Raw genomic sequence first — 27,162 nt, forward strand, 5'->3', positions numbered from 1 at the left:
CACACACCCACACACACAGCGAAACATTTACATATTTGTCAACAGTGTGACTTTCCAGTCCTCAGCTCACAGCTTATCATCTGTTTGCTTTTTATAGAAAACATTGTCGGCTGTAAATATCTAAACTGTTAAAGCCATTTTACACTGAAGGCATCCCAAACTCTAAACGACTTTCTCCTGAATTCAACCTCTGTGTCAGATTTCAAAAAAGCTTTACCGAAAAAGCACACCATGCTATAATCCGAGTACGGCACTCAGACACCAAAACAAGCCATACAGATATCCACCATGTTGTGGAGTCAACAGAAGTCAGAAATAGCATTATAAATATTCACTTACCTTTGATGATCTTTATCAGAATACACTCCCAGGAATCCCAGTTCCACAATAAATGTTTGTTTTGTTCGATAAAGTCCATAATTTATGTCCAAAAACCTTCTTTTGTTCACGCCTTGAGTTCACAAATCCAAATTCACGATGCGCAGGCCAGACGAAAAGTAAAAAAATTCCATTACAGTTTGTAAAAACATGTCAAACGATGTATAGAATCAATCTTTAGGGTGTTTGTAACATAAATCTTCAATAATGTTTCAACCGGAGAATTCCTTTGTCTTTAGAAATGCGATGGAACGCATGGCATTCTGCAAGACACCTGACTCAATCAGCTCTCATTCCCCCCTCCTTCACAGTAGAAGCCTCAAACAAGGTTCTCAAGACTATCGACATCTAGTGGAAGCCTTGGGAAGTGTAATCGAACCAAATGTACACTGTATCTTGGATAGGGAAAGAGTTGAAAAACTACAAACCTCAGGCCCTAGTTGTGTCGCACCTGGACTACTGTTCAGTTGTGTGGTCAGGTGCCACAAAAAGGGCACCTGAACTTGGATGTAAACAGAGAGCTAATATTAATCATATGCATGTCAATCTCTCCTGGCTCAAAGTGGAGGAGAGATTGACTTCATCACTACTTGTATTTATGAGAGGTATTGGCATGTTGAATGCACCAAGCTGTCTGTTTGAAGTACTGGCGCACAGCTTGGACACTCATGCATACCCCACAAGACATGCAACCAGAGGTCTCTTCACAGTCCCCAAGTCCAGAACAGACTATGGAAGGTGCACAGTACTACATACAACCATGACTACATGGACTGTATTCCACATCAAGTAACTGATGCAGCAGTAGAATTTGATTAAAGAAAACAGATAAAAATACACCTTATGAAACAGCAGAGACTGTGAAGCAACACGAACATAGGCACAGACACATGCATACACATACACAGTAACATGTGCACTATACACACACACACACACACATGGGTTTAGTACTGCAGATATGTGGTAGTGGTGGAGTAGGGGCCTGAGGGCACACAGTGTGTTGTGACATCTGTGAATGTATTGTAATGTTTTTAAAATTGTATAAACTGCCTTAATTTTGCTGGACCCCAAGAAAAGTAGCTGCTAATGGGGATCCATAATAAATACAAATACACACACACACACACACACACACACACACACACACACACACACACACACACACACACACACACACACACACACACACACACACACACACACACACACACACACACACACCCAGTCATTCCCAGTTGAGTCAGCAGTGTGTCCGTCTGGCAGATGTGAGAACAGATGTGTTTGATGATATACAGTATATGACATCAGAATCCTATTTGGCTTTTAAAGACAGAGGAGAGGAGTGACTAGACTGACTCAGCCTGTGATTGGCTGAGGGGTGACTCTGGGCATGTCCTATACAGGCTGTGATTGGCTGAGGGGTGACTCTGGGCATGTCCTATACAGGCTGTGATTGGCTGAGGGGTGACTCTGGGCATGTCCTATACAGGCTGTGTGTGATTGGCTGGGGCTGTCTTGTCCAGGATGTAATATGCTGGGCGGGGTTTATCTAGGCTGTGATTGGTTTGGCGAGAACTATCCAGGCTGCGATTGGCTAGGCGTGGCCCACCATGTTATAAAGTGGATGAGAGCGTGGTCGTGGTCACGGATGACCCTCCCTTTGTAATCACATTGATTGCCTTTCGTCTTTTAGCTGGGTTTGGGGAAAACCTCCCCACCCACTGTTTCACCAACACTATCTGTGCGAGCTGCCTATGGAATTGTTTAACTATGCACAAATTGGCATGAGATTGCATACTTTACCACTACTCTCTCTCTTTCTCTCTCTCGTTGTTTCCATCTTCTCCTCCTCTCCCTCTCCCACCCCCACCTTCTTTCTCTCCCCCGTCTCACACACTCTTTCCCTTTCCCTCTCACACACTCTCTCTCTCTCTTTCTCTGTGTTGTGTTCCTACTGTATTCCTACGTTCTACAGCTGTCAGGGATCAGCCTGGCTATCAGAGGTGTGTGTGTAGGTGTGAATGTGTGGGACTTATCTCGGGAGCTCTCCCAGTAATGGCTTCCCTGTGGGAGTATGACAGCTGCAGACTGACATTCCCACCTGGCATGTGTGCAGATGTGCAGATTTCCGTGTGTGTACCAATTAATGCTCGAACACGTACATACAACAGATGTTTGAGTGTGTTGCTTATTTACTCTGCAGTGTGTGTGTGTGTGTGTGTGTGTGTGTGTGTGTGTGTGTGTGTGTGTGTGTGTGTGTGTGTGTGTGTGTGTGTGTGTGTGTGTGTGTGTGTGTGTGTGTGTGTGTGTGTGTGTGTGTGTGTGTGTGTGTGTGTGTGTGTGTGAGTTGTGATAGCTTGACTCTCTGACACTCCAAGGCTGCAGACTGGGCAGGGTGGTAAATAGACTAGTCTACTGCTGGGAATGGCTATGAGTCTAACCTGCAGCCCTGTGCAGACTTGGCTCAGAAGGCTGTAATGGACTTAGCCTCCAGCTGGGAATGGTAGGATAATTCTACCAAACCATGCTAACCTGCCAGCAGTATAATATTCACCATAAATAGTCTCACATAGCTACCTTAAGGTGAATGCACTAACTGTAAGTCGCTCTGGATAAGAGCGTCTGCTAAATTACTCGAATGTAAAACACTGAACAAAAGGCAACATGCAAGATGACTGGGAAAAAATAAGGTGAATCAGAAAAACCAGCCTGTATCAGAGCATCCCAAACATGCTCAATGGATGACATGTCTGGTGAGTCTGCAGGCCATGGAAGAACTGGGACTTTTCCAGCATCCAGGAATTGTGTACAGATCCTTGCAACATGGGGCCGGGCATTATGATGCTGAAACATGAGGTGACGGAGGAGGATGAATTGAAAGACAATGGGCCTCAGGATCTCGTCACGGTATCGCTGTGCATTCAAATTGCCATCCATTAAATACAATTGTGTTTGTTGTCCGGAGCTTACGCCTGCCCATACCATAACCCCACCGCCACCCTGGGGCACGCTGTTCACAAAGTTGACATCAGCAAACTGCTTCACTCATACGATGCCATACATGCTGTCTGCCATTGAAACCAGGATTCATCCAATCAAAGGTGAGCATTTGCCCACTGAAGTCGGTTTACGATGCCAAACTGCAGTCAGGTCAAGACCCTGGTGAAGACGACAAGCACGCAGATGTGCTTCCCTGAGACGGTTTCTGAAAGTTTGTCCAGAAATTGTTCAGTTGTGCAAACCCAAAGTATAATCAGATGTCCGGGTGGCTGGTCTCAGACGATCCTGCTGGTGAAGAAGCCAGATGCGGAGGTCTTTGACTGGCGTGGTTACACGTGGTCTGTGAGGCTGGTTGGAAGTATTACCAAATTCTCTAAAATGACATTGGAGGTGGCTTATGGTGGATAAATGAACATTCAATTCTCTGGAATCATCAAACATCAAACTTTTAACAAGACACATCTGTTAATTAAAATACATTCCAGGTGACTACCTCATGAAGCTGGTTGAGAGAATGCCAAGAGTGGGCAAAGCTGTCATCAAGCAAAAGGTGGCTATTTTGAAGAATCTAAAATCTAAAATAGATTTTGATTTGTTACTACACTTTTTTGTTTACTACATGATTCCGTATATGTTATTTCATAGTTTTGATGTCTTCACTATTATTCTACCTAGAATGAGTAGGTGTGTCCAGACTTGACTGGTACTGTATATACAGTATATCACAAAAGTGAGTACACCCCTCACATTTTTGTAAATATTTGTGTATATTTTTTCATGTGACAACACTGAAGAAATGACACTTTGCTACAATGTAAAGTAGTGAGTGTACAGCTTGTATAACAGTGTACATTTGCAGTCCCCTCAAAATAATTCAACACACAGCCATTATTGTCTAAACCACTGGCCACAAAAGTTAGCACACCCCTAAGTGAAAATGGCCAAATTGTGCCCAAAGTGTCAATATTTTGTGTGGCCACCATCATTTTCCAGCACTGCCTTAACCCTCTTGGGCATGGAGTTCACCAGAGCTTCACAGGTTGCCACTGGAGTCCTCTTCCACTCCTCCATGACGACATCACAGAGCTGGTGGACCTTGCACTCCTCCACCTTCCGTTTGAGGATGCCCCACAGATGCTCAATAGGGTTTAGGTCTGGAGACATGATTGGCCAGTCCATCACCTTTACCCTCAGCTTCTTTAGCAAGGCAGTGGTCGTCTTGGAGGTGTGTTTGTGTCGTTATCATGTTGGAATACTGCCCTGTGGCCCAGTCTCCGAAGGGAGGGTATCATGCTCTGCTTCAGTATGTCACAGTACATGTTGGAATACTGCCCTGTGGCCCAGTCTCCGGAGGGAGGGTATCATGCTCTGCTTCAGTATGTCACAGTACATGTTGGAATACTGCCCTGTGGCCCAGTCTCCGGAGGGAGGGTATCATGCTCTGCTTCAGTATGTCACAGTACATGTTGGAATACTGCCCTGCGGCCCAGTCTCCGGAGGGAGGGTATCATGCTCTGCTTCAGTATGTCACAGTACATGTTGGAATACTGCCCTGTGGCCCAGTCTCCGGAGGGAGGGTATCATGCTCTGCTTCAGTATGTCACAGTACATGTTGGAATACTGCCCTGTGGCCCAGTCTCCGAAGGGAGGGTATCATGCTCTGCTTCAGTATGTCACAGTACATGTTGGAATACTGCCCTGTGGCCCAGTCTCCGGAGGGAGGGTATCATGCTCTGCTTCAGTATGTCACAGTACATGTTGGAATACTGCCCTGTGGCCCAGTCTCCGGAGGGAGGGTATCATGCTCTGCTTCAGTATGTCACAGTACATGTTGGAATACTGCCCTGTGGCCCAGTCTCCGAAGGGAGGGTATCATGCTCTGCTTCAGTATGTCACAGTACATGTTGGAATACTGCCCTGTGGCCCAGTCTCCCGAGGGAGGGTATCATGCTCTGCTTCAGTATGTCACAGTACATGTTGGCATTCATGGTTCCCTCAATGAACTGTAGCTCCCCAGTGCCGGCAGCACTCATGCAGCCCCAGACCATGACACTCCCACCACCAGGCTTGACTGAAGGCAAGACACACTTGTCTTTGTTCTCCTCACCTGGTTGCCGCCACACACACTTGACACCATCTGAACCAAATAAGTTTATCTTGGTCTCATCAGACCACAGGACGTGGTTCCAGTAATCCATGTCCTTAGTCTGCTTGTCTTCAGCAAACTGTTTGAGGGCTTTCTTGTGCATCATCTTTAGAAGAGGCTTCCTTCTGGGACAACAGCCATGCAGACCAATTTGATGCAGTGTACGGCGTATGGTCTGAGCACTGTAGTGTGCTGAGTGTGCTCGTCCAACAGGCTATGATGTTTGGGCTCACAACACAGAGAGGAGTGGTACTTATGCTGTGATGTGATGATGAGAGCTGGAGATACTAGAGCAGTCTAGCACCCACACACTCTCCTGTACTCACAGGCTCTATGGTAGGGATAGGGAGTGCGTGTGTGCGTGCGTGCGTGCGTGCGTGCGTGCGTGTGTGTGTGTGTGTGTGTGTGTGTGCGTGCGTGCGTGCGTGCGTGTGTGTGTATTTTAATGATGACGAGGGCTGTAGAGGCCCCCAGAGTGATATTTTTATCGACTGTGTCATACCTCATACTCCTACAGCTACAGCAGCATGAGACCCTGGGTAGGCAGTATACTGAGGGGGGGTCAGCCCTGTCTTTTAGCTTCATACATTCATAACATTATGCTCTGTCTGACTGAGCAAGAGAGATAAGAGGTGAGAGAGAGAGAATGAGAGAGAGAGAGAGAGAGAGAGAGGGTGTGTGAAAGAGAGGTCGTGTGTCTTTTGTAGTTGAGAAATACAAACCCCCCCCCCCACACACACACACAAACACACATATCCAGACACCCTCAGCAGCAGTTGGCAGTGCCCAGCCCAGGCCCATTAGCACGTTGTCTGTGTGCTACGCGGTGTGGTCTGGGTGGTGCAGGTTGTTGTCACATCATGACCCAGCTGGCATACACAGGAGAGGAGCGCTAACAGGCAGACTCCCGGCTGCAGAGAGGCTCATACGCTGAAGCCAAAAGTCATGTCTGCAGAGAGGCTCATATAAGCTGGGGTTGGTAAAGGCATATAGCAGGTCAATGATGTCCTAATGCCATATTACATAGCGGTTCAATTTTTACCACCGTAGATTCAGTCCAGGCCCTGTTTTAATTCTACAATGTCTCATGGCCTCCAGCATCAGAAATGGGTCCTTTTCCGATTGGACAATAAAGTTATATTGTAACCCCTCTGCAGGTTGGAGTGGGTTGAGATCATCGAGCCGCGCACGCGGGAGCGCATGTACGCCAACCTCCTCACCGGAGAGTGTGTGTGGGACCCCCCTCAGGGGGTGCGTATCAAGAGGACAGGGGGCAACCAGTGGTGGGAGCTGTTCGACCCCAACACCTCCCGCTTCTACTACTACAACGCTTCCACGCAACGCACCGTCTGGCACCGCCCGCAGGCCTGTGACATCATCCCCCTGGCCAAGCTACAGACGCTGAAGCAGCACACGGACGTGCCCTGCCCGGGAGGGACGGGGGGTGACAAAGGAGGGAGGACGTCAGCTGATAAAAGTCCAGGGAGGAGCAGTGCCGTCAGTAGAGAGGGGAGCACCTCGTCTTCACTGGACCAGGACCTGACCAGAGAGGAGAAACAGGGGAGCACCTCGTCTTCACTGGACCAGGACCTGACCAGAGAGGAGAAACAGGGGAACAGAGAGGAGACAGAGAGGTATAAACACACACACCACACAACACCAGACCAGGACCTGACCAGAGTGGAGACAGAGAGGTATAAACACACACACCACACAACACCAGACCAGGACCTGACCAGAGTGGAGACAGAGAGGTATAAACACACACACCACACAACACCAGGCCAGGACCTGACCAGAGTGGAGACAGAGAGGTATAAACACACACACCACACAACACCAGACCAGGACCTGACCAGAGAGGAGACAGAGAGGTATAAACACACACACCACACAACACCAGACCAGGACCTGACCAGAGTGGAGACAGAGAGGTATAAACACACACACCACACAACACCAGGCCAGGACCTGACCAGAGAGGAGACAGAGAGGTATAAACACACACACCACACAACACCAGGCCAGGACCTGACCAGAGAGGAGACAGAGAGGTATAAACACACACACCACACAACACCAGGCCAGGACCTGACCAGAGAGGAGACAGAGAGGTATAAACACACACACCACACAACACCAGGCCAGGACCTGACCAGAGAGGAGACAGAGAGGTATAAACACACACACCACACAACACCAGGCCAGGACCTGACCAGAGAGGAGACAGAGAGGTATAAACACACACACCACACAACACCAGGCCAGGACCTGACCAGAGAGGAGACAGAGAGGTATAAACACACACACCACACAACACCAGACCAGGACCTGACCAGAGTGGAGACAGAGAGGTATAAACACACACACCACACAACACCAGGCCAGGACCTGACCAGAGAGGAGACAGAGAGGTATAAACACACACACCACACAACACCAGACCAGGACCTGACCAGAGAGGAGACAGAGAGGTATAAACACACACACCACACAACACCAGACCAGGACCTGACCAGAGAGGAGACAGAGAGGTATAAACACACACACCACACAACACCAGGCCAGGACCTGACCAGAGTGGAGACAGAGAGGTATAAACACACACACCACACAACACCAGGCCAGGACCTGACCAGAGAGGAGACAGAGAGGTATAAACACACACACCACACAACACCAGACCAGGACCTGACCAGAGAGGAGACAGAGAGGTATAAACACACACACCACACAACACCAGACCAGGACCTGACCAGAGTGGAGACAGAGAGGTATAAACACACACACCACACAACACCAGGCCAGGACCTGACCAGAGTGGAGACAGAGAGGTATAAACACACACACCACACAACACCAGGCCAGGACCTGACCAGAGAGGAGACAGAGAGGTATAAACACACACACCACACAACACCAGACCAGGACCTGACCAGAGAGGAGACAGAGAGGTATAAACACACACACCACACAACACCAGACCAGGACCTGACCAGAGAGGAGACAGAGAGGTATAAACACACACACCACACAACACCAGGCCAGGACCTGACCAGAGTGGAGACAGAGAGGTATAAACACACACACCACACAACACCAGGCCAGGACCTGACCAGAGAGGAGACAGAGAGGTATAAACACACACACCACACAACACCAGGCCAGGACCTGACCAGAGAGGAGACAGAGAGGTATAAACACACACACCACACAACACCAGACCAGGACCTGACCAGAGAGGAGACAGAGAGGTATAAACACACACACCACACAACACCAGACCAGGACCTGACCAGAGTGGAGACAGAGAGGTATAAACACACACACCACACAACACCAGGCCAGGACCTGACCAGAGAGGAGACAGAGAGGTATAAACACACACACCACACAACACCAGACCAGGACCTGACCAGAGAGGAGACAGAGAGGTATAAACACACACACCACACAACACCAGACCAGGACCTGACCAGAGAGGAGACAGAGAGGTATAAACACACACACCACACAACACCAGACCAGGACCTGACCAGAGTGGAGACAGAGAGGTATAAACACACACACCACACAACACCAGACCAGGACCTGACCAGAGAGGAGACAGAGAGGTATAAACACACACACCACACAACACCAGACCAGGACCTGACCAGAGTGGAGACAGAGAGGTATAAACACACACACCACACAACACCAGGCCAGGACCTGACCAGAGAGGAGACAGAGAGGTATAAACACACACACCACACAACACCAGGCCAGGACCTGACCAGAGAGGAGACAGAGAGGTATAAACACACACACCACACAACACCAGACCAGGACCTGACCAGAGAGGAGACAGAGAGGTATAAACACACACACCACACAACACCAGGCCAGGACCTGACCAGAGAGGAGACAGAGAGGTATAAACACACACACCACACAACACCAGGCCAGGACCTGACCAGAGAGGAGACAGAGAGGTATAAACACACACACCACACAACACCAGACCAGGACCTGACCAGAGTGGAGACAGAGAGGTATAAACACACACACCACACAACACCAGACCAGGACCTGACCAGAGAGGAGACAGAGAGGTATAAACACACACACCACACAACACCAGACCAGGACCTGACCAGAGAGGAGACAGAGAGGTATAAACACACACACCACACAACACCAGACCAGGACCTGACCAGAGAGGAGACAGAGAGGTATAAACACACACACCACACAACACCAGGCCAGGACCTGACCAGAGAGGAGACAGAGAGGTATAAACACACACACCACACAACACCAGGCCAGGACCTGACCAGAGAGGAGACAGAGAGGTATAAACACACACACCACACAACACCAGACCAGGACCTGACCAGAGTGGAGACAGAGAGGTATAAACACACACACCACACAACACCAGACCAGGACCTGACCAGAGAGGAGACAGAGAGGTATAAACACACACACCACACAACACCAGACCAGGACCTGACCAGAGAGGAGACAGAGAGGTATAAACACACACACCACACAACACCAGACCAGGACCTGACCAGAGAGGAGACAGAGAGGTATAAACACACACACCACACAACACCAGACCAGGACCTGACCAGAGAGGAGACAGAGAGGTATAAACACACACACCACACAACACCAGACCAGGACCTGACCAGAGTGGAGACAGAGAGGTATAAACACACACACCACACAACACCAGACCAGGACCTGACCAGAGAGGAGACAGAGAGGTATAAACACACACACCACACAACACCAGACCAGGACCTGACCAGAGAGGAGACAGAGAGGTATAAACACACACACCACACAACACCAGGCCAGGACCTGACCAGAGAGGAGACAGAGAGGTATAAACACACACACCACACAACACCAGGCCAGGACCTGACCAGAGAGGAGACAGAGAGGTATAAACACACACACCACACAACACCAGACCAGGACCTGACCAGAGAGGAGACAGAGAGGTATAAACACACACACCACACAACACCAGACCAGGACCTGACCAGAGTGGAGACAGAGAGGTATAAACACACACACCACACAACACCAGGCCAGGACCTGACCAGAGAGGAGACAGAGAGGTATAAACACACACACCACACAACACCAGACCAGGACCTGACCAGAGAGGAGACAGAGAGGTATAAACACACACACCACACAACACCAGGCCAGGACCTGACCAGAGAGGAGACAGAGAGGTATAAACACACACACCACACAACACCAGGCCAGGACCTGACCAGAGAGGAGACAGAGAGGTATAAACACACACACCACACAACACCAGACCAGGACCTGACCAGAGTGGAGACAGAGAGGTATAAACACACACACCACACAACACCAGGCCAGGACCTGACCAGAGAGGAGACAGAGAGGTATAAACACACACACCACACAACACCAGGCCAGGACCTGACCAGAGTGGAGACAGAGAGGTATAAACACACACACCACACAACACCAGACCAGGACCTGACCAGAGAGGAGACAGAGAGGTATAAACACACACACCACACAACACCAGGCCAGGACCTGACCAGAGAGGAGACAGAGAGGTATAAACACACACACCACACAACACCAGGCCAGGACCTGACCAGAGAGGAGACAGAGAGGTATAAACACACACACCACACAACACCAGGCCAGGACCTGACCAGAGAGGAGACAGAGAGGTATAAACACACACACCACACAACACCAGGCCAGGACCTGACCAGAGAGGAGACAGAGAGGTATAAACACACACACCACACAACACCAGGCCAGGACCTGACCAGAGAGGAGACAGAGAGGTATAAACACACACACCACACAACACCAGGCCAGGACCTGACCAGAGAGGAGACAGAGAGGTATAAACACACACACCACACAACACCAGACCAGGACCTGACCAGAGAGGAGAAACAGGGGACCAGAGAGGAAAAACAGGGGAACAGAGACACAGCACATAATAGAAACTTCCACGAACATGAACACCACCCTAATTTGACCACAACACCAGACCAGGAACTGAACACATCGGAGAAAACAGGCGAGGAGGCAGACGCGTAAATACACACTACACTGACATCGACACTAACCCTTAACACAACCACAACACTAACCCTTAACACAACCACAACACTAACCCTTAACACAACCACAACACTAACCCTTAACACAACCACAACACTAACCCTTAAACACAACCACAACACTAACCCTTAACACAACCACAACACTAAACACAACCACAACACTAACCCTTAACACAACCACAACACTAACCCTTAACACAACCACAACACTAACCCTTAACACAACCACAACACTAACCCTTAACACAACCACAACACTAACCCTTAAACACAACCACAACACTAACCCTAAACACAACCACAACACTAACCCTAAACACAACCACAACACTAACTCTTAACACAACCACAACACTAACCCTTAACACAACCACAACACTAACCCTAAACACAACCACAACACTAACCCTTAACACAACCACAACACTAACCCTTAACACAACCACAACACTAACCCTAAACACAACCACAACACTAACCCTTAACACAACCACAACACTAACCCTTAAACACAACCACAACACTAACCCTAAACACAACCACAACACTAACCCTAAACACAACCACAACACTAACCCTTAACACAACCACAACACTAACCCTAAACACAACCACAACACTAAACACAACCACAACACTAACCCTTAACACAACCACAACACTAACCCTTAACACAACCACAACACTAACCCTAAACACAACCACAACACTAACCCTAAACACAACCACAACACTAACCCTAAACACAACCACAACACTAACCCTAACACAACCACAACACTAACCCTTAACACAACCACAACACTAACCCTAAACACAACCACAACACTAACCCTAAACACAACCACAACACTAACCCTAAACACAACCACAACACTAACCCTAAACACAACCACAACACTAACCCTTAACACAACCACAACACTAACCCTAAACACAACCACAACACTAACCCTTAACACAACCACAACACTAACCCTTAACACAACCACAACACTAACCCTAAACACAACCACAACACTAACCCTAAACACAACCACAACACTAACCCTAAACACAACCACAACACTAACCCTAAACACAACCACAACACTAACCCTAAACACAACCACAACACTAACCCTAAACACAACCACAACACTAACCCTGAACACAACCACAACACTAACCCTAAACACAACCACAACACTAACCCTAAACACAACCACAACACTAACCCTAAACACAACCACAACACTAACCCTAAACACAACCACAACACTAACCCTAAACACAACCACAACACTAACCCTAAACACAACCACAACACTAACCCTTAACACAACCACAACACTAACCCTTAACACAACCACAACACTAAACACAACCACAACACTAACCCTAAACACAACCACAACACTAACCCTAAACACAACCACAACACTAACCCTAAACACAACCACAGCACTAACCCTTAACACAACCACAACACTAACCCTTAACACAACCACAACACTAACCCTTAAACACAACCACAACACTAACCCTAAACACAACCACAACACTAACCCTAAACACAACCACAACACTAACCCTAAACACAACCACACCACTAACCCTTAACACAACCACAACACTAACCCTAAACACAACCAAAACACTAAACACAACCACACCACTAACCCTAAACACAACCACAACACTAACCCTAAACACAACCACAACACTAACCCTAAACACAACCACAACACTAACCCTTAACACAACCACAACACTAACCCTTAACACAACCACAACACTAACCCTAAACACAACCACAACACTAACCCTTAACACAACCACAACACTAACCCTTAACACAACCACAACACTAACCCTAAACACAACCACAACACTAACCCTAAACACAACCACAACACTAACCCTAAACACAACCACAACACTAACCCTAAACACAACCACAACACTAACCCTAAACACAACCACAACACTAACCCTAAACACAACCACAACACTAACCCTAAACACAACCACAACACTAACCCTAAACACAACCACAAACACTAAACACAACCACAACACTAACCCTAAACACAACCACAACACTAACCCTAAACACAACCACAACACTAAACACAACCACAACACTAACCCTAAACACAACCACAACACTAACCCTAAACACAACCACAACACTAACCCTTAACACAACCACAACACTAACCCTAAACACAACCACAACACTAACCCTAAACACAACCACAACACTAACCCTAAACACAACCACAACACTAAACACAACCACAACACTAACCCTAAACACAACCACAACACTAACCCTTAACACAACCACAACACTAACCCTAAACACAACCACAACACTAACCCTAAACACAACCACAACACTAACCCTAAACACAACCACAACACTAACCCTAAACACATCCACAACACTAACCCTAAACACAACCACAACACTAACCCTAAACACAACCACAACACTAACCCTTAACACAACCACAACACTAACCCTAAACACAACCACAACACTAACCCTAAACACAACCACAACACTAACCCTTAACACAACCACAACACTAACCCTAAACACAACCACAACACTAAACACAACCACAACACTAACCCTAAACACAACCACAACACTAACCCTAAACACAACCACAACACTAACCCTGAACACAACCACAACACTAACCCTTAAACACAACCACAACACTAAACACAACCACAACACTAACCCTAAACACAACCACAACACTAACCCTAAACACAACCACAACACTAAACACAACCACAACACTAACCCTAAACACAACCACAACACTAACCCTAAACACAACCACAACACTAACCCTTAACACAACCACAACACTAACCCTAAACACAACCACAACACTAACCCTAAACACAACCACAACACTAACCCTAAACACAACCACAACACTAAACACAACCACAACACTAACCCTAAACACAACCACAACACTAACCCTTAACACAACCACAACACTAACCCTAAACACAACCACAACACTAACCCTAAACACAACCACAACACTAACCCTAAACACAACCACAACACTAACCCTAAACACAACCACAACACTAACCCTAAACACAACCACAACACTAACCCTTAACACAACCACAACACTAACCCTAAACACAACCACAACACTAACCCTAAACACAACCACAACACTAACCCTTAACACAACCACAACACTAACCCTAAACACAACCACAACACTAAACACAACCACAACACTAACCCTAAACACAACCACAACACTAACCCTAAACACAACCACAACACTAAACACAACCACAACACTAACCCTAAACACAACCACAACACTAACCCTAAACACAACCACAACACTAACCCTTAAACACAACCACAACACTAACCCTTAAACACAACCACAACACTAACCCTAAACACAACCACAACACTAACCCTTAACACAACCACAACACTAACCCTAAACACAACCACAACACTAACCCTTAAACACAACCACAACACTAACCCTAAACACAACCACAACACTAACCCTTAACACAACCACAACACTAACCCTAAACACAACCACAACACTAACCCTAAACACAACCACAACACTAACCCTAAACACAACCACAACACTAACCCTAAACACAACCACAACACTAACCCTAAACACAACCACAACACTAACCCTAAACACAACCACAACACTAACCCTTAACACAACCACAACACTAAACACAACCACAACACTAACCCTAAACACAACCACAACACTAACCCTAAACACAACCACAACACTAACCCTAAACACAACCACAACACTAACCCTTAACACAACCACAACACTAAACACAACCACAACACTAACCCTAAACACAACCACAACACTAACCCTTAACACAACCACAACACTAACCCTAAACACAACCACAACACTAACCCTAAACACAACCACAACACTAACCCTAAACACAACCACAACACTAACCCTAAACACAACACTAACCCTAAACACAACCACACCACTAACCCTAAACACAACCACAACACTAACCCTAAACACAACCACAACACTAACCCTTAACACAACCACAACACTAAACACAACCACAACACTAACCCTAAACACAACCACAACACTAACCCTTAAACACAACCACAACACTAACCCTAAACACAACCACAACACTAACCCTTAACACAACCACAACACTAACCCTTAAACACAACCACAACACTAACCCTAAACACAACCACAACACTAACCCTTAACACAACCACAACACTAACCCTAAACACAACCACAACACTAACCCTAAACACAACCACAACACTAACCCTAAACACAACCACAACACTAACCCTAAACACAACCACAACACTAACCCTAAACACAACCACAACACTAACCCTAAACACAACCACAACACTAACCCTAAACACAACCACAACACTAACCCTAAACACAACCACAACACTAACCCTAAACACAACCACAACACTAACCCTTAACACAACCACAACACTAAACACAACCACAACACTAACCCTAAACACAACCACAACACTAACCCTAAACACAACCACAACACTAAACACAACCACAACACTAACCCTAAACACAAACACAACACTAACCCTAAACACAACCACAACACTAACCCTAAACACAACCACAACACTAACCCTAAACACAACCACAACACTAACCCTAAACACAACCACAACACTAACCCTTAAACACAACCACAACACTAACCCTTAAACACAACCACAACACTAACCCTAAACACAACCACAACACTAACCCTTAACACAACCACAACACTAACCCTAAACACAACCACAACACTAACCCTAAACACAACCACAACACTAACCCTTAAACACAACCACAACACTAACCCTTAACACAACCACAACACTAACCCTAAACACAACCACAACACTAACCCTAAACACAACCACAACACTAACCCTAAACACAACCACAACACTAACCCTAAACACAACCACAACACTAACCCTAAACACAACCACAACACTAACCCTAAACACAACCACAACACTAACCCTAAACACAACCACAACACTAACCCTTAACACAACCACAACACTAAACACAACCACAACACTAACCCTAAACACAACCACAACACTAACCCTTAAACACAACCACAACACTAACCTAAACACAACCACAACACTAACCCTTAACACAACCACAACACTAACCCTTAAACACAACCACAACACTAACCCTAAACACAACCACAACACTAACCCTTAACACAACCACAACACTAACCCTAAACACAACCACAACACTAACCCTAAACACAACCACAACACTAACCCTTAACACAACCACAACACTAAACACAACCACAACACTAACCCTAAACACAACCACAACACTAACCCTTAACACAACCACAACACTAACCCTAAACACAACCACAACACTAACCCTAAACACAACCACAACACTAACCCTAAACACAACCACAACACTAACCCTAAACACAACCACACCACTAACCCTAAACACAACCACAACACTAACCCTAAACACAACCACAACACTAACCCTTAACACAACCACAACACTAAACACAACCACAACACTAACCCTAAACACAACCACAACACTAACCCTTAAACACAACCACAACACTAACCCTAAACACAACCACAACACTAACCCTTAACACAACCACAACACTAACCCTTAAACACAACCACAACACTAACCCTAAACACAACCACAACACTAACCATAACACAACCACAACACTAACCCTAAACACAACCACAACACTAACCCTAAACACAACCACAACACTAACCCTAAACACAACCACAACACTAACCCTAAACACAACCACAACACTAACCCTAAACACAACCACAACACTAACCCTAAACACAACCACAACACTAACCCTAAACACAACCACAACACTAACCCTAAACACAACCACAACACTAACCCTAAACACAACCACAACACTAACCCTAAACACAACCACAACACTAACCCTAAACACAACCACAACACTAACCCTTAACACAACCACAACACTAAACACAACCACAACACTAACCCTAAACACAACCACAACACTAACCCTAAACACAACCACAACACTAACCCTAAACACAACCACAACACTAACCCTAAACACAACCACAACACTAACCCTTAAACACAACCACAACACTAACCCTTAAACACAACCACAACACTAACCCTTAAACACAACCACAACACTAACCCTGAACACAAACAATGTACCTGACCCCAATCCCAATCCTAATCCTAAATCGACCACAGGGAGGAGGCAGACAGGTCGTATACAGAACTATGCCTATAACCAGGGCCTTTGGGCATTGGCATGTATACGATGTCTCTTCCACCAGCCACGTTGGCGGTGGTCAGGGCTCCACAATGCGACCATTTCACTTGCATTTGTGACTAAAATAGTCAAGTATGATCCCATTTCTAGTAATATAAAGGCTGCAGTAGTATTTGTGACTAAAATAGTCAAGTATGATCCCATTTCTAGTAATATAAAGGCTGCAGTAGTATTTGTGACTAAAATAGTCAAGTATGATCCCATTTCTAGTAATATAAAGGCTGCAGTAGTATTTGTGACTAAAATAGTCAAGTATGATCCCATTTCTAGTAATATAAAGGCTGCAGTAGTATTTGTGACTAAAATAGTCAAGTATGATCCCATTTCTAGTAATATAAAGGCTGCAGTAGTATTTGTGACTAAAATAGTCAAGTATGATCCCATTTCTAGTAATATAAAGGCTGCAGTAGTATTTGTGACTAAAATAGTCAAGTATGATCCCATTTCTAGTAATATAAAGGCTGCAGTAGTATTTGTGACTAAAATAGTCAAGTATGATCCCATTTCTAGTAATATAAAGGCTGCAGTAGTATTTGTGACTAAAATAGTCAAGTATGATCCCATTTCTAGTAATATAAAGGCTGCAGTAGTATTTGTGACTAAAATAGTCAAGTATGATCCCATTTCTTGTAATATAAAGGCTGCAGTAGTATTTGTGACTAAAATAGTCAAGTATGATCCCATTTCTAGTAATATAAAGGCTGCAGTAGTATTTGTGACTAAAATAGTCAAGTATGATCCCATTTCTAGTAATATAAAGGCTGCAGTAGTATTTGTGACTAAAATAGTCAAGTATGATCCCATTTCTAGTAATATAAAGGCTGCAGTAGTATTTGTGACTAAAATAGTCAAGTATGATCCCATTTCTAGTAATATAAAGGCTGCAGTAGTATTTGTGACTAAAATAGTCAAGTATGATCCCATTTCTAGTAATATAAAGGCTGCAGTAGTATTTGTGACTAAAATAGTCAAGTATGATCCCATTTCTAGTAATATAAAGGCTGCAGTAGTATTTGTGACTAAAATAGTCAAGTATGATCCCATTTCTAGTAATATAAAGGCTGCAGTAGTATTTGTGACTAAAATAGTCAAGTATGATCCCATTTCTAGTAATATAAAGGCTGCAGTAGTATTTGTGACTAAAATAGTCAAGTATGATCCCATTTCTAGTAATATAAAGGCTGCAGTAGTATTTGTGACTAAAATAGTCAAGTATGATCCCATTTCTAGTAATATAAAGGCTGCAGTAGTATTTGTGACTAAAATAGTCAAGTATGATCCCATTTCTAGTAATATAAAGGCTGCAGTAGTATTTGTGACTAAAATAGTCAAGTATGATCCCATTTCTAGTAATATAAAGGCTGCAGTAGTATTTGTGACTAAAATAGTCAAGTATGATCCCATTTCTAGTAATATAAAGGCTGCAGTAGTATTTGTGACTAAAATAGTCAAGTATGATCCCATTTCTAGTAATATAAAGGCTGCAGTAGTATTTGTGACTAAAATAGTCAAGTATGATCCCATTTCTAGTAATATAAAGGCTGCAGTAGTATTTGTGACTAAAATAGTCAAGTATGATCCCATTTCTAGTAATATAAAGGCTGCAGTAGTATTTGTGACTAAAATAGTCAAGTATGATCCCATTTCTAGTAATATAAAGGCTGCAGTAGTATTTGTGACTAAAATAGTCAAGTATGATCCCATTTCTAGTAATATAAAGGCTGCAGTAGTATTTGTGACTAAAATAGTCAAGTATGATCCCATTTCTAGTAATATAAAGGCTGCAGTAGTATTTGTGACTAAAATAGTCAAGTATGATCCCATTTCTAGTAATATAAAGGCTGCAGTAGTATTTGTGACTAAAATAGTCAAGTATGATCCCATTTCTAGTAATATAAAGGCTGCAGTAGTATTTGTGACTAAAATAGTCAAGTATGATCCCATTTCTAGTAATATAAAGGCTGCAGTAGTATTTGTGACTAAAATAGTCAAGTATGATCCCATTTCTAGTAATATAAAGGCTGCAGTAGTATTTGTGACTAAAATAGTCAAGTATGATCCCATTTCTAGTAATATAAAGGCTGCAGTATTTACGCCGTTTTGTTGCGTGATCTAATTTACTTGAAACAAAAGTCTACTGAGGTGAGTCTTTGTCCTGGTTTTTTTGGAGGGGCTATTTACATTGTTTTGTTCACAAACTAGGTTGTTTTTCTATGTTTGAGTTTCAACAAGCTCGGGAAGCGAAGACAACGCTTCTACTAGTCAGACTCAATCTCACAAACATGACTTGAGTCATGCTACCACGGTAACCTCCTGCCCTTAAAAGGGGCAGCTGAACATCTGTGATATTTTGGTTAAAAGACTCAGGACACCAAAAAAATGTATTATCAATATACCACATTAGTTACTTCTTACTAGTAATACATTTATTGTTTTAGAAACATTACAAAACATGCTCATCCATTTTTTTTAGTTTGAGTTGGTGGTAGACCAAGAAGTAAATGTTATACCCAATACAAATCCTGTAGGTTCTCTGTCGCTCTCTCTTTTCACATCTCTCTCTCATTTTTTTTATCTCTCTATCTTGCTCTTTCTCTCTCTCTCTCCTCCCTCTCTATTGATTGACCCATTTCTCCTCCTCATTCAGATTTCCTCATTCACCTTCAGTTTTCCTCTCTCCTCCTCTTCCTCCTCCTCTTCCCCCTCTCATTCAATTCATCTTGTTCTTTCTCTAACGAGTCAGTCTTTTGCTTATTAGCTGCAATCTGCTGAAGTCTTCTGTGATTGGTGGAAACGCTTGGCCGGGGTCACAGTGTCCTGTAAATGTGTTCAATGCTCCTGTCCCTGCCAGAGCTGGAAAAAGACACTTCTCCACACACACACACACACACACACACACACACACACACACACACACACACACACACACACACACACACACACACACACACACACACACACCATTACCAAACATATTTCGATAATATTTGATGTCGGTATATCCCCTCTATGTTGGCCTGTGTGGTGCAGTACAAGTTGTCCTCTAGAGGGTTTTTTGTGATTTCAGGTCATTAAATAGCGAGACTGGTTTGTCACGGTCACACCGGCCATCCTCCAGATGGATTGTGGGTATTGACCTTGAGGTCCACAGAAAAAGACAAGGATTCCATTTAAGAACCGTGGAGAGAGAGAGGTGAGGAAAAGATTGAGGGAGAATAAGAGGAGTCTGAATTTACTGAAATCCTTGAGCCATCCTATTCCCTACTATGTCACTGTCTGTTGACTAGTGTGTGTGTGTGTGTGTGTGTGTGTGTGTGTGTGTGTGTGTGTGTGTGTGTGCGTGCGTGCGTGCGTGCGTGCGCATTCGTTCTTGTGTGTGAGTGTGATTGTGTGTTGGTGGTTGGCTGTGTCAGTGTGTGTGTGTGTCTGTGTGTGTGTGTGTGTGTGTGTGTGTGTGTGTGTGTGTGTGTGTGTGTGTGTGTGTGTGTGTGTGTGTGTGTGCGTGCGTGCGTGCGTGCGTGCGTGCGTGCGTGCGTGCGCATCCGTTCTTGTGTGTGAGTGTGATTGTGTGTTGGTGGTTGGCTGTGTCAGTGTGTGTGTGTGTGTGTGTGTGTGTGTGTGTGTGTGTGTGTGTGTGTGTGTGTGTGTGTGTGTGTGTGTGTGTGTGTGTGTGTGTGTGTGTGTGTGTGTGTGTGTGTGTGTGTGTGTTCCAGTGCGTTGCCAGCACCCTAAATATAAAGCACTCTCTTTATTCAACCACACTTTGAAGGGTGTTGGCACTATCCTCCTCCCTCCCCTCTCAGAAATCACCCAATGTCACATGGATGTTAGTGCATTTGTCTGTCAGATTGTATATGCAAAAAACGGTTTGCGTATCATTCACTACCATTAGATGGGGACAGGCCTGACAGAGAGGTGTTTTGCTGCGGTGGAGTTTGAGTTGAAGTTCAGTGGAGTGGATTAGAACCCTAACTTCCTGAAGGTCATGCATATTGACGATCACATCCGTAATGCATGGTATATACTCAGCATATATGTGTGTCTGGGAGTGTGTGTGCTTGCATGGGAGGCCATCTGGGGTGAGGAGTGACAGACTGTCACATCAACCTGCCCCCGACCTCACCTGAAAAAACAAGCACACACACCTGCTGCTAATATATAGCATCGTTATTGTTATTTTATTTTATTGTGTTGCTTTTTCTTTTTTTTTTTTTACTTTATTTAGTAAATATTTTCTTTAAATCTATTTTCTTGAATCTGCATTGTTGTTTAAGGGCTTTTAAGTAAGCATTTCACGGTAACACCTGTTGTATTTGGTTTGATTTGACATCATTATAATAGTTGGTTGGTGATGGGTTGGTTGATCACATTGATTGATTGTGTTAATTAAATCATTACAGTGGCTAAAGCCATGCTCGGTCAATACACAGGAGAACAACAAACCCAGCCAGGTAACCCTCCAGATAGGAGTGGAAGCCACTCACACACACAGTGTCGATAGAAAACGCAATGGGCAACCAGTCATTTTTGTGCTTGCTAAAGGCCTCCTGGTCCCTCAGCAGGAAGATAAGGGAGAGGGGAGAGAATGTGTAAATTGATTTTGAAGGTCGATTGTCTATGAATTATGTATGACTGGGGAGAGGAGAACAATGTTCACTTTGTAGTGGATTTCTAGAGAGAGGGGGGAGATTTAAAGAGCTGAAGAGGAGGAGACATGGAAAGAGAAGACAGACAAGGTGACTGGGAGTGACAGAGTGTCCAGGAGGGAGATCAGGAGATGATAGAGGAGAGGTGGAGAGTGTGAGCGAGGAAAAGACAGAGAGAGAAGAGATGTAGTTGTTTCTCATGGCTTCCGAGCAAAGTATGGTCCGGCCCAACACACACAGCACTGTCGTATTTAATCCTACCCCCTTTAACACACACACACACACGCACGCACGCACGCACGCACACACCACACACGCACGCACGCACGCACGCACGCACGCACGCACACACACACACACACACACACACACACACACACACACACACACACACACACACACACACACACACACACACACACACACTCATTGGCCACTCCAGCATTCAGCTGTGGCCTTGGGCATCAGAGCATAGAACTATTGAAGACAAGGGTGGCCAATGCTGCAATCAATTTCACACCCTACTCTCTCTCTCTCTCTGTCTTTATCCTCGCCTCCATCTCTCTTTCTCTAGCTTTTCTCCTCCACTTCCTGCATCTCTCTCCTCCCTTCTCCTCCACTTCCTCCATCTCTCTCCTCCCTTCTCCTCCACTTCCTCCATCTCTCTCCTCCCTTCTCCTCCACTTCCTGCATCTCTCTCCTCCCTTCTCCTCCACTTCCTCCATCTCTCTCCATCATTTATATTTCTCTCACAGTTTCTCTCTGCTGTTGACTGTTTACTGAAAAACACTCAAGGTGAAAAATGTATTGATGTGTCCTTGAGGGGCGTCTAAGATTTGAAAACATTGGGGGCTTAGTTCAAAGCCAGTAGGGGGGTCTTGGGGGCATTCTCCCCCTGCCAAAAAAAGAAGGAATTTCAACAGCTAAATTCATGAATTTGGTGCACTTTTAGATACACATTGAGAGATTAGGACATTGAGACATTAGATATTTTTCAGGAAACCTGCACCTTCCCACCTGCCACAGCAGACACTGCCAGTACTGAATTATAGTTGCTACTGTTGTTCTCTCTACTCTGGAACACATACATCTACAGTGCACTGTCCAATGAGCCAAACGGATTTTTAAAAATCCCACAGTACCCAAACACCCCTCTTAACACCCACACACCCACACACCGGGCAGTAATTAGACTCCATAGAGCAGATTTAAGTGTTGGTCTAGTGCGTGCTCACCCCTCCTGTGCCTCTCTCCAGCGCTTTTGTCTGTGTCATTTGTTGCTGTCTTTCTAGTCTGCCCTCGTTCACTGTCTGTATTTCACCTCTTATAATTTGTGCAAATAAATCAAACGAATTAGAATCTATAGAGCATCTTAAAGTAATACAGTCTACTGTGTGCTCATTCCACCTCTGTTCTTCTCCATCTACCCTCTTCTGTCACTTTCTCTGGGTCTTGTCTGTTGCCGCCTGTGTCTTGTCTGTTGCTGTCTGTGTCTTGTCTGTTGCCGCCTGTGTCTTGTCTGTTGCCACCTGTGTCTTGTCTGTTGCCACCTGTGTCTTGTCTGTTGCCGCCTGTGTCTTGTCTGTTGCTGTCTGTGTCTTGTCTGTTGCCGCCTGTGTCTTGTCTGTTGCCGTCTGTGTCTTGTCTGTTGCCGTCTGTGTCTTGTCTGTTGCTGTCTCTGTCTCTGTCTCTGTGTCTTGTCTGTTGCTGTCTGTGTCTTGTCTGTTGCCTGTGTCTTGTCTGTTGCCGCCTGTGTCTTGTCTGTTGCTGTCTGTGTCTTGTCTGTTGCCGCCTGTGTCTTGTCTGTTGCCGTCTGTGTCTTGTCTGTTGCCGCCTGTGTCTTGTCTGTTGCCGTCTGTGTCTTGTCTGTTGCCGTCTGTGTCTTGTCTGTTGCCGTCTGTGTCTTGTCTGTTGCCGCCTGTGTCTTGTCTGTTGCCGTCTGTGTCTTGTCTGTTGCCGTCTCAGGTTCTTGTTTGTTGCTGTCTCTGTGTCTTGTCTGTTGCTGTCTCAGGTTCTTGTCTGTTGCTGTCTCTGTGTCTTGTCTGTTGCTGTCTCAGGTTCTTGTCTGTTGCTGTCTCTGTGTCTTGTCTGTTGCTGTCTCTGGGTCTGTTGCTGTCTCTGTGTCTTGTCTGTTGCTGTCTCTGTGTCTTGTCTGTTGCCGTCTGTGTCTTGTCTGTTGCCGCCTGTGTCTTGTCTGTTGCCGCCTGTGTCTTGTCTGTTGCCGCCTGTGTCTTGTCTGTTGCCGCCTGTGTCTTGTCTGTTGCCGTCTGTGTCTTGTCTGTTGCCGTCTGTGTCTTGTCTGTTGCCGTCTGTGTCTTGTCTGTTGCTGCCTGTGTCTTGTCTGTTGCCGCCTGTGTCTTGTCTGTTGCCGCCTGTGTCTTGTCTGTTGCTGTCTCTGTCTCTGTCTCTGTCTCTGTGTCTAGTCTGTTGCTGTCTGTGTCTTGTCTGTGCCGTCTGTGTCTTGTCTGTTGCCGTCTGTGTCTTGTCTGTTGCTGTCTCTGTGTCTTGTCTGTTGCCGCCTGTGTCTAGTCTGTTGCTGTCTCTGTGTCTTGTCTGTTGCCGTCTGTGTCTTGTCTGTTGCCGTCTGTGTCTTGTCTGTTGCTGTCTCTGTGTCTTGTCTGTTGCCGCCTGTGTCTAGTCTGTTGCTGTCTCTGTGTCTTGTCTGTTGCCGTCTGTGTCTTGTCTGTTGCCGCCTGTGTCTTGTCTGTTGCTGTCTGTGTCTTGTCTGTTGCCGTCTGTGTCTTGTCTGTTGCTGTCTCTGTGTCTTGTCTGTTGCCGCCTGTGTCTAGTCTGTTGCTGTCTCTGTGTCTTGTCTGTTGCCGTCTGTGTCTTGTCTGTTGCTGTCTGTGTCTTGTCTGTTGCCGTCTGTGTCTTGTCTGTTGCTGTCTCTGTGTCTTGTCTGTTGCCGCCTGTGTCTAGTCTGTTGCCGTCTGTGTCTTGTCTGTTGCCGTCTGTGTCTTGTCTGTTGCTGTCTCTGTGTCTTGTCTGTTGCCGCCTGTGTCTTGTCTGTTGCCGCCTGTGTCTTGTCTGTTGCTGCCTCTGTGTCTTGTCTGTTGCCGTCTGTGTCTTGTCTGTTGCCGTCTGTGTCTTGTCTGTTGCTGCCTGTGTCTTGTCTGTTGCCGTCTGTGTCTTGTCTGTTGCCGTCTGTGTCTTGTCTGTTGCTGCCTGTGTCTTGTCTGTTGCTGTCTGTGTCTTGTCTGTTGCTGCCTGTGTCTTGTCTGTTGCCGCCTGTGTCTTGTCTGTTGCCGTCTGTGTCTTGTCTGTTGCCGCCTGTGTCTTGTCTGTTGCCGCCTGTGTCTTGTCTGTTGCCGCCTGTGTCTTGTCTGTTGCCGTCTGTGTCTTGTCTGTTGCCGCCTGTGTCTTGTCTGTTGCCGCCTGTGTCTTGTCTGTTGCCGTCTGTGTCTTGTCTGTTGCCGCCTGTGTCTTGTCTGTTGCCGCCTGTGTCTAGTCTGTTGCTGTCTCTGTGTCTTGTCTGTTGCCGCCTGTGTCTTGTCTGTTGCTGTCTCTGTGTCTTGTCTGTTGGCCTGTGTCTAGTCTGTTGCTGTCTCTGTGTCTTGTCTGTTGCCGTCTGTGTCTTGTCTGTTGCTGTCTCTGTGTCTTGTCTGTTGCCGTCTGTGTCTTGTCTGTTGCTGTCTCTGTGTCTTGTCTGTTGCCGCCTGTGTCTTGTCTGTTGCCGCCTGTGTCTTGTCTGTTGCTGCCTGTGTGTCTTGTCTGTTGCTGTCTCTGTGTCTTGTCTGTTGCCGCCTGTGTCTTGTCTGTTGCCGCCTGTGTCTTGTCTGTTGCCGCCTGTGTCTTGTCTGTTGCCGTCTGTGTCTTGTCTGTTCCGCCTGTGTCTTGTCTGTTTCCGCCTGTGTCTTGTCTGTTGCTGCCTGTGTCTTGTCTGTTGCCGCCTGTGTCTTGTCTGTTGCCGCCTGTGTCTTGTCTGTTGCCGTCTGTGTCTTGTCTGTTGCCGCCTGTGTCTTGTCTGTTTCCGTCTGTGTCTTGTCTGTTGCTGTCTCAGGTTCTTGTTTGTTAATGTCTCCATATCTATCCTTTTCTGTTATGGCCTGTTCTATTCTTCTGGTGTCTCTCCATCATATCCTATTCTGTTATGGCCTGTTCTATTCTTCTGGTGTCTCTCCATCATATCCTATTCTGCTGTGGCTGTCTCTGTCTCTGTGTCTAGTCTGGTGTCTCTCTCCATCATATCCTATTCTGCTGTCTCTGTCTCTGTGTCTCTCCATCATATCCTATTCTGCTCTGTCTCTGTCTCTGTGTCTAGTCTGGTGTCTCTCTCCATCATATCCTATTCTGCTGTCTCTGTCTCTGTCTCTGTGTCTAGTCTGGTGTCTCTCTCCATCATATCCTATTCTGCTGTTGCTGTCTCTGTGTCTAGTCTGGTGTCTCTCTCCATCATATCCTATTCTGCTGTGGCTGTCTCTGTCTCTGTGTCTAG

At 45.8% G+C, this 27,162-nt stretch overlaps 1 protein-coding gene across 1 annotated transcript in view; it reads left to right on the forward strand.

Moving 5' to 3' along the window:
* LOC118358605 (rho GTPase-activating protein 39-like) overlaps positions 1-27,162 on the forward strand; it is a 230,838-nt gene that overhangs the window by 127,493 nt on the left and 76,183 nt on the right. Inside the window, 1 exon segment of the mRNA XM_052481147.1 lies at positions 6,685-7,161. Within this exon segment, the coding sequence (XP_052337107.1) occupies positions 6,685-7,161 (477 nt within the window).

This window comes from Oncorhynchus keta, chromosome 26 (assembly GCF_023373465.1).
Source record: "Oncorhynchus keta strain PuntledgeMale-10-30-2019 chromosome 26, Oket_V2, whole genome shotgun sequence".
NCBI classification, from domain to species: Eukaryota; Metazoa; Chordata; class Actinopteri; order Salmoniformes; family Salmonidae; genus Oncorhynchus; species Oncorhynchus keta.